The sequence below is a fragment of the Epinephelus moara genome, chromosome 12 (assembly GCF_006386435.1).
Source record: "Epinephelus moara isolate mb chromosome 12, YSFRI_EMoa_1.0, whole genome shotgun sequence".
NCBI classification, from domain to species: domain Eukaryota; kingdom Metazoa; phylum Chordata; class Actinopteri; order Perciformes; family Serranidae; genus Epinephelus; species Epinephelus moara.
Window position 1 is genome coordinate 26,458,020 of NC_065517.1, and position 14,592 is coordinate 26,472,611.

At 43.6% G+C, this 14,592-nt stretch overlaps 1 protein-coding gene across 2 annotated transcripts in view; it reads left to right on the top strand.

Moving 5' to 3' along the window:
• sesn1 (sestrin 1) overlaps window positions 1-14,418 on the top strand; it is a 73,142-nt gene extending 58,724 nt beyond the window's left edge. Inside the window, exons 1-9 of one of the 2 annotated variants that reach the window (XM_050057861.1) lie at window positions 8,875-9,130; window positions 9,909-9,974; window positions 10,062-10,262; window positions 10,359-10,541; window positions 10,857-11,093; window positions 11,286-11,540; window positions 11,627-11,817; window positions 11,930-12,074; window positions 12,508-14,418. In XM_050057861.1, coding sequence (XP_049913818.1) covers window positions 9,029-9,130; window positions 9,909-9,974; window positions 10,062-10,262; window positions 10,359-10,541; window positions 10,857-11,093; window positions 11,286-11,540; window positions 11,627-11,817; window positions 11,930-12,074; window positions 12,508-12,594 — 1,467 coding nt within the window. In that variant the 5' untranslated portion in view covers window positions 8,875-9,028 and the 3' untranslated portion in view covers window positions 12,595-14,418. Of the gene's footprint in view, window positions 1-8,874; window positions 9,131-9,908; window positions 9,975-10,061; window positions 10,263-10,358; window positions 10,542-10,856; window positions 11,094-11,285; window positions 11,541-11,626; window positions 11,818-11,929; window positions 12,075-12,507 lie in introns of those variants that run through there. The other variant, XM_050057860.1, reaches the window with a different exon arrangement.
• Window positions 14,419-14,592: the final 174 nt, after the last annotated feature.

A 14,592-nucleotide genomic window follows, 5' to 3' on the forward strand; every position in this document is an offset into this window, starting at 1 on the left:
TTATTTAGGGAATCGCGTATATACATGTTTACCCCTGGCATTATAAATTCATGAAAGAGATTATCTTTTGTCCCAGATACCTCTTTCCCCCTCAGTCTGTAGGTTTTTTTTTTCCTCTTTTCCGTGTGCTCCCTGAGGTCTCCTCAGTTCCTCTGCGTTTCATGGAATCCAGGGAACGCTGCTTCCTCCCAGTGTTGGTGTGCGCTGGTCCAGGACCCGCTGGTCTGGGGGGCACGCCTCTCCTCTCAGGAAAGCCGGCGCTTGGCGAGACCGCTCCACTCTGATAGCCTGCCAGAAAACACACAGATCAGAGAAGAGGCGACTGGGAAAAAAGAAGAAGAAAAGGGACCAAGAGTCACTCAAAGAGGGCCAAGAGGCAACTCTGGTCCACTCAATTCCCACATTGATTCAACTTTGGCTCCTAAGTCTTGACATCAAATGAAAATTAAAGGAACAGTTCACCTCAAAATCTTTTTCATCATCTTTACTCTTACCTGATTAATCTAGATTATTTCTGTGTGAGTTTCTGAGTGTTGGAAATTTCAGCCATAGAGATGTCTGCCTTCTCTCAAATGTAATGGAACCAAAATGGCACTCAGCTTGTGTGGTTACTTACCTGGTTATGCAAGATAATCCGCAGACCTTGATGTGAGCAGTTTCATGTAGGAACTATTTTCTTCCTACTGAACTACACTCTCTAAATGTATCACTGCGCAGGAGGATGTGTGCATCTACTGTATGGATCTATAAGGAGAACTAGATACAGCGTTGGAGGCCGTGCCTTTTTCATTCTGATTAAAGTTGCTCATCAAGCTAAAAACATTCAACTCCCATATATAAGATTACCCATTGTTTGGCCAACAGGGCAAGCGCACTACAGGCTATTGTGAGCCGAGTGGCAAACTTTCAGTTTAGCCCAACATTTTCTCATAAGTGGGGATAAAATGATTAAATCTGCGGCTCTTCAAGACTTCTGAAATGTTATTGAACCAAATAGATCACATCCTGATAGTGATACGAGTCATTCAGCAGGAATTGTGACACTCAGAAAAATGTATCCAATCATTTACAGACATCTCTTTTATGATAAAGGTCTATGGGAAAAAGTTTTTTTAACCCTATGCATCACGAGGCAGACCCAGAATTTGTAATTTCACTGTTTTACCACTACGAAAAAAAAATTCTATGGCCTGAACTACTGCTAGCTCACCTAGCACCACTGTTAGCTAAGGTTACAGCTCAGCTAAGGGGGAAGCCAGTAATATTTACATCTCGCATTGTCATGAGCATGAGCCTCTTGTCCATGAGTAGATGCACACTTCCTGCCGCGAGGTGATTCGGTTTGCGGGTTTATTTCAGTTGAAAGAAAATAGTTCCAACACGAAACTGCTCATAACAAGGTCTGTCTGTATCTTGAGTCACCGAGTCATGATTTCTGGAGAGGCATTGCTGTTGGCACTTTGAGCACCACAAGCTGAGTGCCATCTTGTTCCATTATATTGGAGAGAAGGCAGACATCTCTACGGCTGATATCTCCAACACTCGGCAACTCACACCAAAACAATGTAGACCGATAAACAGCACTATAGATAAGAGGACAATGATGTATTTTTGATTTTTGGGGTGAAGTGTCACTTTCAGGTGAAACTTACACCAAATGAAACCTTCAGTTTTCACTTTGAAGCTTATGATCAACAGGTTTTGACAACTTAGCACCAGCTTTAGAGGGTGATTACTGCTCTGTAAGATGAGAGAAAAGGCTGCAGGTTGGGCTGGCTGGTGGACAGTTAAGGGTTAACCATCCAGTCAGCTCAGTTAAATGCTCAGTGATAGGTGAACAGACTCGACATAGAGCTGTGTTTGGAGAGTGGGGTGGGGGATACCCTCTTAGTGTGCAGTTTTCACTCTCTGCGCACAAGTTTAAAAAAAGTATTCTCATATCTGTGGGTCTGTCATATTTATTAGTCACAGTATTGATTTACTCCTTTACAGCTAAAAGGGTCACTGAAGGTTCGAGAGTGAACCTGTTTACACAGAGAAGAAAGTCTCTGGTTGTTTTTCTCAGATGAGAGTTGGTGTTGCGAGCCTCTGGGCTAAGTTGAACCATGTGGTTTTGTGTTTGCTGTGAAGTTAGGAGACATTTGTTTTGCCACTCTTTGTCAGAGAAACTCAGACAAATACATGGGTAAACTGAATTACTTTCTATGAAACAAACCAGATAAGTTTGTTCAGTGAACTTCATACCTCAGCAAAACTTTTTTTTTCTGTTTTCCTTTTCTGGGTTTTTTTTCTCAACAGAGGCAGAGAGAGAGAGAGAGAGAGAGAGAGCAGAGAAGATTGGTTCCTGTAACTGTTGTTCTGCCCTGTGATTGGTGGAAGCCTGTTGCTAGGCTTATGTCAGTGTTGGAGAGTTTTCTGCTTCCTCTCCTCTGTGCACTGATAGGTTAGGTTTGAACTGGTCTGGTGGACTTCTGCCACTTGTTGAACATCCCCACAGTTTCTGCGGTTCCCCTCTCGTCTTACTGCATGAGAAAACACAGCAGCCGCAGCACTGAGACACACATGTGTGCCGAGTTTGCGTCTGGCATGGCTTCCTCTCTCTGTTTTTTAATCTTATTAACTTTTATCATCCTCTTTATTGGTTTAAGCCTGCTGTTAATTCTGCCCCACACTCATAAAGGAAAAAACAACTGCTTTTGTGAGCATTTGAGAAAGTAGCTGCCATACTTTGTTACTTATAAAAAGTTTAGTGAACTTGACAGTAGACAGTTGGATCTTAATGAAACAGCTACTTTACTTTAAAACTACTAATTGATTGTTCCAGATTTAGTATCCACTTTTATACCTCTCTCTACAGTAATCCTCATAACTTGGCTGTAAAATGTTATAGCAACATGCCAACTGTTGCATGTCTGTTTACTGGAGTACTTCACTAAACCTTAAATTCCTCAGTGGCAGAGCCACTTATTGAACTTTCTACACATTTCTGTGGTACATATTTCACACTTTGTTGACTGATACTATGTTTTGTACATAAAACACTCACTCTCTGTAGACTCATAAGTTGTTGGCTGTAAATTATTAGTAGTTTGAACCATAGGGAGCTTGGATTTAAAGGGATAGTTCTGATTTTTTGAAGTGGGGGTTGTATGAGGTACTTACTCATAATCACCAGCCCATTTTACATATAGATCCTGTGATACTGCTGCAACAAAGACCCTTGATTACTCTGCTTGTTTACAGAATCAAACAACGCTGGCATAATGCTGCCCCAGTGTGTGATTTTAGATAGCATGGTGTCCTTCCACAAGTAGAAGGCTTTGACGTATAACATAACAATGTTGGTTTCTAGTGTGACATACAGCATACAAGTTGGTCAGCGCTATCTAAACAATAAGAATTGCATAACATGGCAATAACACTCATTTACAGTCCATGTTATATGATCTCGTCCTCTGCTTGGAGGGTAAGGAGCACCTGAACCTCACTGTTTACCCAATTTGCAGACATTTTTGTGTGCTGATCTTCTTTGAGTTAGCTGCTAACTGCTGCTAGCTGCTTTTTAGATCTCCTGGCAGTGGGTCACAGATATAATATGTCATCAAAACCTCACTCCTGTCCCGCCCATGTTCTTGTCCTGTTGCCTGTCCCTTTTAAACAGATGTTGATTTGGTGCTGTTACTACTTCCACTGATGGCTTAAAGATGAGACAACTCTTTCCCCCAATTCCGCATTTGTGTCTTTTACACAAAACGTTGAGGCTAAATAACGGCACAACATTCCCTCCTTGAACAGGCAGTGTAGAAAGGGTCTACTGTAATTAGCTACAGCCGATTTCTATTGGCACACTCCCAGTTTAGACAAGTAGGCAGAAGTACCCCAACGGGAGTTAAGCAACATACTGCTGCAAAATGTGTTTTAACCACCTAAAACAAATCTTACCTAAAAAAAGATCAGTAACAGTTTAAGTTTATGCTTTATGTAGAATATTTTCACTGCCTTAGTTTGTTATTAGACAGCCCATTCAGATGGAGAACTGAAGCCAGACGCCATTAACAAAAGCAGTCATTTTACCTTGCTGAACACAAGAGTTGCTGGTCTACCCCTGCCTCGATCAGTTAGTTTGTTTGTGTTATTGTGTGACTTTGGTGGTTTTAAAGGGTTAGTTTAGATTCACCAAAGTCACACAATATCACAAACAAACTACCTGATCGAGGCAGCAGCAGACCAGCAGCTCCTGTGTTCAGTGAGGTAAAATTACTGTTTTTGTCACTGGAGTCTGGCTTTAAAGAGAGCATGGGTCAGTTAAACTTTTAGTGCAGTTCTCCATCGGAAAGAGCTGTCTAACAACAAGGCAAAGTGGTGAAAATATTCTAAATATGGTGTACACTTAAAGCAATATTGATCTTTTTAAGCAGTGTGTTGCATAGCTCCTGTGGTGGTACTCCTGCCTGCTTCTTAAAAGTGAGTGAGCTGACCTCGACCATATCTCATACAACCCTACTTAAAAAAATCCATCCAAACTGTGCCTTTAAGGTTGACAAAATGGATTCATAAATTCTAATAAGTGGGGGGAAAAAAGTTCACTCCTGGAGCACAATATGCAATCATATTTTGTTTTCCACCAAAATGTGGCAGAATACACAGTTTCTAAATTGTCAGCATCTGCTTCTTCCTCCATGAAATGTGTACAAGCTGGTGCTCTCATGTGCATTAAGTTTCTGTGTCCACTGGTTCATGCATTAAAGCAAGCCGATGTAACTTTTTCTGAACTCCAGCGTCTGTGGAGCACATGGGATAATGGTTAAAGTTAAAATGTAGTGTAAGAATAGTACTAGCTGTCACAAAGACAGGAAACTGTGGGTTATTTCTCATTAATTTCGCTTTAAATTTGTGCTATTTCTTGTGTAAAGATGCTTCAGTTGTGTTAAAATGGTGTTAAAGTAGTCATAACTGAGCAGACAACAGCTTCTTATAATTGACATTAAAGTGTTTATATAAATAACCTTTGATCTAAATAATATTCCTGGCTATTACTCTTAATGGGAATGTTTTTTATGATTAGTATTTGTTTAAGACAAGTGGAAATGTATCCATTGTTCAGGCTTTTCCTCCAACAGATCACTATCTGATGATAGACACACTGTTAAAACAAATCTGAGGTGATTCCTGTTGTTTCCAGGAACCTTCAGTATAACTAATCTTTCCTATGTTGTCCTAACCCCTGTGCTGCAAACGCCCATCATACACACACACTCACACACACATATGCTCACACTGTTACAGATCCAGGGTGTCACGGTGGCTTAGTGGCCAATCCTGTAGCTAAAAGGTCACTGGTTTATCCCTCACAGCAGCTAATGAGACTTTCAGCCACTGTGTTATCTTGTAAACAACAAACAAGTAACAAAGTGTTTACAAGCTCATTCATGGAAACATGATCATAAAAAGCATGTCTGGAGTGGTTCAGATAATTTCCTTACTGTGTTTATAGCGATCAGGCGTTTAAGAACATCACTGTAGGAGACATCAAATAACTGAGACGCCTAAAGATGTAGGTCTCCAGACTCCAGTGAGACACCTGCAGTGTGGTTTTCACATGTCACACCGTGTTCTCAACCAGCCTCAGAGGACACCACAAAGTGTTACAGGTGACAAGTCAGGCACAATGTACTGAAGTGTGAAGTCATGTTTTCTTAGACTGTGTATGCCATAGACAATATTCAAGTGTGCAGACGAGTTCAACCACAGAAATAAAATGACAGTAGAATGGACATTCCCATTCAAATCAGCGTAGCAGGACAGTTTGAGCGGCCTCCATTTTTATGTGTACCACTTCAAGTTGCAAACTCACTGAGGTGAGTTTTTGCATTCATTCATTCATTCATTCATTCATTCATTCATTCATTCATTCATTCAGTCATTTTCCGTAATAGCTTATCCTGTTAGACCTCAGCTCCCTGCAACCCCTATCCCAGCTGACACTGGGTGAGAGGCAGGGTACACCCTGGACAGGTCACCAGACTATCACAGGGCTGACACATAGAGACAGACAACCATTCACACTCACATTCACACCTACGGGGAATTTAGAGTCACCAATTAACCTGCATGTCTTTTGACTGTGGGAGGAAGCCGGAGTACCTGGAGAACATGCAAACTCCGCACAAAAGGGCTCCCCACCCCAGGTTTGAACCAGGAACCCTCTTGCTGTGAGGCGACAATGCTAACCAAGAAAGAGTGAGAACCAGTCAGCAACTTAAAGTTATTTTACATATCGTTAGAAAGACTGTGAGCATAACGGCATGTAGAGGCAGCATATTTTTTTACATCTAACTTGATATAAAAAAGGGTTGATGAGCTGATAGTTGTTGGACTAACTAATTAGATGGCAAACAAGACTTTTTTTAGTTCTATTTTGTTTCTGTGGAGTTTGTGTTTTACAATGAGTGAACAAGGCAATTAAGATAATGTTAGTCTTTGTTCTGTGAAAGACAGAAACTTGGATTAGTGCACAGTTGTATTTTTAGATGTAATAAGAAAGATCTGTGTAAAAATAGGCCAAAACGGAATTATCAGACTAGTGAGTGTGACACTCCTCATGGCCCGACTGACGTGTGATGTCACCATAACAACTAACAATCACTATTTTCTTTTGCACTAGTCAAATGACCATGGAAAACAGTTCAAAGTCCTCTCCACTTGTTTTATTTCTATGGGTAGGACAAAAACACCTGAACTCAAGTCACTTATGAGCCTTGTCTGGAGCTTTCCAAATCATTCCAAAACATATATAATATTATACGGATGTTAAGTGTTTTGAGTCTGTCATTACACATGCTTCTTATAATTCTGTGTAACTTGTTTACACGCTCTGGTTTGCATAATTCATCTGTGAGTACCAACTGCAAACATGCAGGGTTTTATCATTTGGACCAAAGACGGTGAACAGGAGGAGTAATAACAGCCTTGATGTTGGAAGGAGCAGATATGCCTGGATCACTGCACACACACAGATACTCCTGATGTTAGTACAGTAAAGCCTACAGAGGAGTCAGTGCGTGCACTCTGACAATAGTGTTTGGCCCCGTCCGCGAGGCCGGACCCCCCGAGCCTAAGCGCTTTTATGTGAAAAGGTTTGGTGTGTCGTAAGCCCTAACGCTGACCAGCCTCTTCTGCAGCTTTGCTGAGCCATGGGGCTCCCAGCAGCCCTGGGAGTGCTGACTCCAGCCCTGGGAACATGTTTACCACTGCCCCGCACCCCACCCTGTGGCATCAGGAGAGGAACCAGGGAGGGTGGGGGGGGGTGCTGGGGGCAGTTGGCTCGATCCACACAATGAACCTGCTGAATACTGTGCTATCTAACTGTCAGTGCTGGGGACTTGCAGCCGGTTGCCAAACTGGCCTGGCAAGCTCTTGATCAGAGTGCACAGGGCAGACGTGCCTTTTCTTGTCTTTCACTCACCATCTCCTCACAGTTTCCAAATTTAACTTGTTTGTTTTATTGTGTATCTCTTCACCATTATCCCAAACACTTATGTAGCCAGGGTCGTTGCCCAAAGGATGAACTGAAACATAGTATCTCACAAAATGTATGACTTCTTCCAAACAAGCCAAACCATTGTGTAGTTTTCTTCCAATGAAACGAGTCTTTGTGAAACCTCTGAAAAGTGTATTTTGTTATGCTTGGGAAACATGTTATTTAGAAATCTCACACAGAAACATGACGCACAGATGTGCACACTGCCCAATATGTGGATGCTTTTGTAATGTGGTCGCTGGCAATCCGCAGTGGAAACAACACTTGACTCGCATGTGCTTTGAGATGAAATTTATCTGTTGTTTACCAGGAACTTTCAAAGACAAGTGTGCCAGTCGTTTCCACATTCAGACCTGTTTGTGTGAAGCAAGGTGGATCTTACACTGTAATATAAAATGTGTGGTTCACAGTGTTGTTTTCGACAGATCCCATCTGATATCGCTCTGAGTAATTATTGACTTTCTAACCACTCCGATGTGATAAACCAGTTATACACTGTTTCTAGTGAACGTGTTATTGTCAGGCTGGGATAAACAAAGCCATAAGAGCTGCCTTTCCTTGTCTCTGCTTCCTCCTAGCTTTTAAAGGAGTCCTTCAGCTAGGGGCTGATAGGTGGATTGCATTATCTGTGGTCTGATAGGCTGTGGTGCGAAACCACTAACTGAAGGGCTGTTGTTGTTGCAGCAGCAGCAGGTCCTGCAGCCATCCATCTCGCTGCGTGCTGATGCTGATCTTTGCACGGCAGAACTCTCTACCTTCTTCTGCTGCTCACCAAGGACAGGTGGGGGCTTGGTTTACCCCCCTGGTGCAGCAAGAAGCCAATAGGGGGACTTGGGCTGCATGCTGGAGCTGGCTAGTTGTTTTCATTGAATGCACATAACACAGATCAACACACAGAGATACCACAAACATGATATCTGTGTTTGGCAGAAAACTGTTTCTAGCAGTCCTGCAGGGTGTTTTCTCCATACCTTGATTATTTATTGATTAATTGATCAGAGAGGAAAAATCAAGCATGCAATCACCTTGAATTGATTGCCTCCATTATTTAGCCCACAGAGTGTAACTGCTTCACAGTGAATTCAATCATGATCAATGGCAGCAGGGAACAAAAGAAGGAGAGAGAAGTGATGATGTTTTCTTAGAGAAGGGGGGATTGTTCTCTCTCTGCTCACGTTTAGGACCCCCCCCTCTTTCTCCTCAACGCTTCGCTCCGCCCTCTTTTTCTCCTCCCCGCTGCCATTGGCCGCGCCGAGGCTGTTTTCGCCACCCGATTGGCCGCCGCGCACGTCAATCGCACGAGCCTCGACTTATTTACCGAATGTATGAGCAGTTGAGGACGGTATTCTGCTGTAGGGCTGCAACAGCTGACTGCCGAGCACTTTGCCCAGTGCCTCAAGGAACAAAGAGAGGAGGAAACAGCCATCCGGAATACGGTGTTTAAAACCGTATTCTCTTCAAATAATCAAAGTGCAGCGAGGACACGCGATGAGGCACGCGGTCACACCGGCAGAAACCGTGGAAAATAATTCTTTTGCAGTGTCAGACCTGTTAAAGATATGTACCCATTGTGAACGGCTCAGCAAAAAGGTAAGGAGAAAGGCTTCTGGAGCGAATAACACCATTCAAAAACGCTCTGCTTCTTTAGTTGCATCATTCTAACATCTGGATTATTTAAAATATTGTGTCACAATATAATTTCAAGCGACGTTGTTTTTTCCTTCCTCTGAACAAACAAGCTGCAGTGCAGTCTTTGTGCAGCCTGTTTACGAAGAGTTTGTGGTCCTCGGTCAATAAATCCTCTCTGGGTTTATTGTCTTCGCTGATTTCAGTTCAGATGAAGAAGTCGCGTGCATGTCAGGTTTCAAGGGTTGTTTTTCAGCCAGTGTCATTTCTGAATTAAACGCATTTGGCTGGTCATTCATTCATCCCGTTCATATTCATCTGCCTCATTGTGCGCTGCGGGACGGTGTCCGCTAGGAGACATGTCTCGACAAGCAGCGGAAAGTTACAGGACATAATAGAGGCAATGAAGAGGGTTTTTATTGGGTTATAATTTTGTGTTCAGACTTTTCATCTATTATAAAGTGTTAAATCATGATTTTCAGCTCATTGTGACAGCTGTGAATTACATGTCGCTTCTACCATTAAACATTAAATCCCATTTATTTAAATAATTAATTCAATTTTTCCATTTAAACCAGTAAGGATCCGACATGTTTACTAGTATTAAACTAACAGCTCTGATTTCTCACTTTGGGTGAAGCAATACAGTGACTGTAAAAATGAGAAGTGATGATCGCAGGCAAACTCCTCTGCTTTCCTGTGGTATTCAAAGCATGTTTTTCTCCTTTTTCTTGTCTTGCAGGACTTGGGAGTAAGGATCCCAAGACCCTTAGGAAACGGACCAAGCAGATTTATCCCAGAAAAAGAGGTACAGACAGTCATTCTCACCAGAAGCTTTTAACTTTGGTACAAATCTAAATGCAAGAAGCTTAAGTATTGCTGTTTTTTCTGTTAGATTCTTCAAGTCAGTAAAGTGGACGCCAGGACACAGTCGATATTTGAGGATGCGTTTGCAGCCCTCGGTCGTCTCGACAACATTTCTCTGGTGATGGGCTTCCACCCGCAGTACCTGGAGAGCTTTCTCCGGACGCAGCACTACCTGCTGCAGATGGATGGACCCCTGTCTTTGCACTACCGACACTACATCGGCATCATGGTACAGTCATGTTTGTCCTCTGATGTCAAATCAACGCCTCAGTTAACTGTTTGTGTCAGGTGGTTAAACATCTTGTGGTCAATCCTGATCCTGCAGGCGGCAGCTAGACACCAGTGTTCCTACTTGGTCAACCTCCACGTGAACGACTTCCTCCAGGTTGGGGGCGATCCCAAGTGGCTGAACGGCCTGGACGAAGCCCCGCAGAAGTTGCAGCAGCTCGGAGAGCTCAACAAAATCCTGGCCCACCGACCTTGGCTTCTCACCAAGGAACACATCGAGGTGAGAGGACGGGCACGGTCTGGAGGGTGGATGTGGACATGAGGAGTGTTGCGTAACGGGCTGAGATCATGGGTGGAGGCTAGAGTATAGCTGCAGCTGTATAACTTGGAAGTGTTTGGGAGTTGTAGCAGCAGAGGTATAGTGACAGAGGGATCAGAGGGATGGAGGGGGTGAGGCTGGAAAATGAAGAGACAATAAATTGGTTTGGAAGGGTGAAGACATATTTTCCCACTTCCTCAAAGGTCAGTGATATTGAAGTCATTATTTGGCTCCAGTTGCCAGTGCTCACTTTATTTTTCCTTTTATTTTTTCCAGCGCCTTCTGAAGGCAGAGGAGCACAGCTGGTCCCTTGCGGAGCTGATCCATGCCGTGGTCCTCCTCACACACTACCACTCCCTCGCCTCCTTCACCTTTGGCTGCGGCATCACGCCCGAGATCCACTGCGACGGTGGGCACACTTTCAGACCCCCCTCCCTCAGCCAGTACTGCGTCTGTGACATTGCCAATGGCAACGGTCATGCTATTCACCACGACGATCCACTCGGCAACCAGGTGAGTGGTGACGGATGGTGTGTGTGTAGTAAGAAAGAGCATGTGAGGGTCTTCTCACTAGTGTGTGAAACTTAAATCCAGGCAGCGGGTGTTGTTGTATTTGTAGATACTAAGACGTTTGCAGCAGCTGTGTGAAGATACTTCTTGTAGGACTCTTTCCTAACCACAGGCGTGCTCTCTTGCCCTTCATAGGAGATGTGTGGCGAGGTGGAGGTGCTGATGGAGCGCATGAAGCAGCTGCAGGAGTGCCGCGACGATGAGGAGGCTAGCCAGGAGGAGATGGCGACTCGCTTTGAGAGGGAGAAGACAGAGAGCATGCTGGTGGTCACAGCAGAGGACGAGGAAGGCGTCCCCTCCAGGGACATCTCCCGACACTTCGAGGACCCCAGCTATGGCTACAAGGACTTCTCCAGGAGGGGGGAACATGTGCCCACATTCAGAGTGCAGGTAGAGATCCACTACAGTCTGAACATCGAGGACACTAATCTGAAAAGATGTTCCTGTTACTTACCTCTCATCTCTCTGTTCTCCAGGACTACAGCTGGGAGGACCATGGCTTCTCCCTGGTCAACAGACTGTACCCTGATGTTGGTCAGATGCTGGACGAGAAGTTCCAGATGGCCTACAATCTGACCTACAACACCATGGCAACACACAAGGATGTGGACACCAGCATGCTGCGCAGGGCCATCTGGAACTACATCCACTGCATGTTTGGCATCAGGTCAGTCGCTGGATACACTGAGGAAACTTTGTTGTATGATGTAACCTTTACTTTTTTGAATGTGTGCTGTTGAGCTCTGTCGCCTCACACTGTGTTTCTCTGTGCTCTTTAGGTATGATGACTACGATTACGGAGAGATAAACCAGCTTCTGGACCGCAGCTTTAAGATCTATATCAAGACTATGGTGTGTAGTCCTGAGAAGACCACCAAACGAATGTATGAGAGTTTCTGGAGGCAGTTTCAGCACTCCGAGAAGGTGAGATCCTGATTACTCATGGCCTGATATGTACCAGCTGTTTTATCAGGAAATGAGTCAGCATTTGTCCCGGTTTCCTTTTCTCAAAATCAATGAGATTTTTTGAATGGATTTTTGGTCAGATTCCTGAAATAAGGTCTGTAGGTAACAGTGTTAAGATATTTTCATGTTTTGTTCTTTGACATAAAATTTGTCACTGAATAATCCCACTTGTAAATGTTGAAGCCTTTACATGTCATGTGGCTAAATGAGACCACACAACAGAGTTAATTTCCAAAATCCATTGGAAAAATCTCATTGGCTTTTTGACAAGGGAACCAGGGCAATGCTAACTTCCTCGTCAGCCTACAGTCACATCATCCCTGCAGCACTCTATTGGTGGATGAATGTACAGTGTCTAACAGCTGTCTCTTCTCTCTGTTTTCTCCCGCAGGTCCACGTTAATCTGCTTCTTATGGAAGCGCGAATGCAGGCAGAACTGTTATACGCTCTGAGAGCGATCACCCGCTACATGACATGAAGTGCTTTTGGCGTTTTTATCGTTGTCTTTTTACTGTCATTGTTGTTGCTCGTTATGGGACACTTCAAGAAAAAAAAAATCACAGGGGGGGGTGGGGGGGGGGGTTCAACAAAAATGTGGAAGAGACGTGAGAAGCCCTGGGTTGTGACAGTGCTTGTTGGATGGATGTTGAGAAGAGGATCAGAACAAAATGAAAGCAAGAAAAAAAAACTGTTGAAGAAAGTCATCTCAAACTCAAAGTGGATACACACAGACTCAGCTTGTGTTGCCTGCGGTGCCAAACCTGACCAAGAGAGGGCAGCCTGGAGCAAACTCCTGCTCTGCTGGGGGGAGTTTGTGCCGGGCCTGAGCGCTGATACTGGGCTCATCCAGGACGATGCTTCAGTATTCCAGCATGCAGCACCTGCCTGTTGCCAATCTCTTGTGTCTCCTGGTAGATTGAAGCCCCACAGAAAATCCCCAGAAAGCTGTGCAGCCAGAAACTTTGATTCTGTCGTCACTGTTATATTTGTTTAGTTTCTTTAATATCTTTTTATTTCATTTTGTATCAAGGGATGTTGTCGATGTGGTTGCTATTAGTGGTAACTGGAGATGGAAGCATTAACTTTGGGCAATTTTCTTTTTGTAACGTGTGCCTGAACTATCCAGCACAGTGTGCATACGTGCTGATGCTGCTGCTCCCATGTTGTATTCAGCGGGGTCATATTGATCCCCAAATCACCCCCAACCCCATTATATCCCCTAATCCCCCTATCCATTAGAAATCCACTGCATTACCCCCGACCCCTTCCTCCTGTCCTTCCTCCCCCCAAATCTCAAATGTCAATGTAAGCTAATCCAAGGAGTGTGTGAAAACCAGAGAGGAGTGAAAAGAAACTCAAAGAACACTGTCTGAGCCCTTTTTGAGTTTGACTGTACATGTGTGGGTGAGTTCTGTATTCATAATGACTGAGGTGTGAATGTGTGTATGTGTGTGTTTCACAGAAATGATGGAGAGAGAGAGAGAGAGAGAAAAGTTTGTCTTTGAATTTCATGTGTCAAAAAAAAAAGCGAGGCACTTTGAAGGAAAGACTTCTTGCTTCTGCTGTAGCTCTGTTATTGTGAGATAACTGTTTATCATTTGTTGTTGTTGATGATGATGATGTCTTTATTTTTCTGGTAATGGGGAGAAAAAAATAAGATTTAAAAAAAAAAAAGCTAATCAAAAAGAAAGTTAGAAACCAGGTTTTCCAGGAGGGATTTGCTTCCGGTTGCCCTAACCATACCTTATCTTGTCTTCCGCTTATCCCAGCTGCCTGGTCATCCTAACACTTTCGAAGCTTTGGATTGTGAATTTACCAGTAAATGAATACCTCTTCTGTTTTCTCTATAAGAAGTGCTCTTTGGTGAGCAGAGACTCTTTCCGGGCCGCCGCGTTCCCATTGTGGGGGACCCGGCGGGCTCACACAGGCCGACTGCGGTCGATCAGCTGTCGAACGCAAAAGGTTGTAGCTGTGCTTATTTCCCTGCTGGGGAAGTCTAACCAGTGCAAAAGCAGCTTTTTTTTTTATTTTGAACAGAGGTATGAACCCTCTGCTGTTTTGTTTTTTTGTTTACTAAAAACCAGTAAAGTACTGCATTCTTCTGAGGGTGGATTGAGAGAATCAGACAGACGAATGAGTGAGGAGGAGGAGGAAGGTGATGATAAAGGAATGGTACATTTGGAAGTGGTTTGAGAGGAAGTGGAGGTTTTTTTTTCAAACTTCTGACTGATGTCAGTTACTGACACTTTTTTTATATGAAACTATATGAAAAAGATGAAAAAAAATAAACTATGATAATAAATTGTCGTGTATCATTCGTAGTTTTCTCCTAAACAATTTGATTTCACTGCGTCATCATTTGAGATTGTACTAGATGTGGAGAGGCCGACACAATTCAGGAATCAAACAGCACAATCAGTGTCACTATCAGCTCACTTCCACTGTTCAGTTGCACAAGTACAGGAAGTGTACTAAC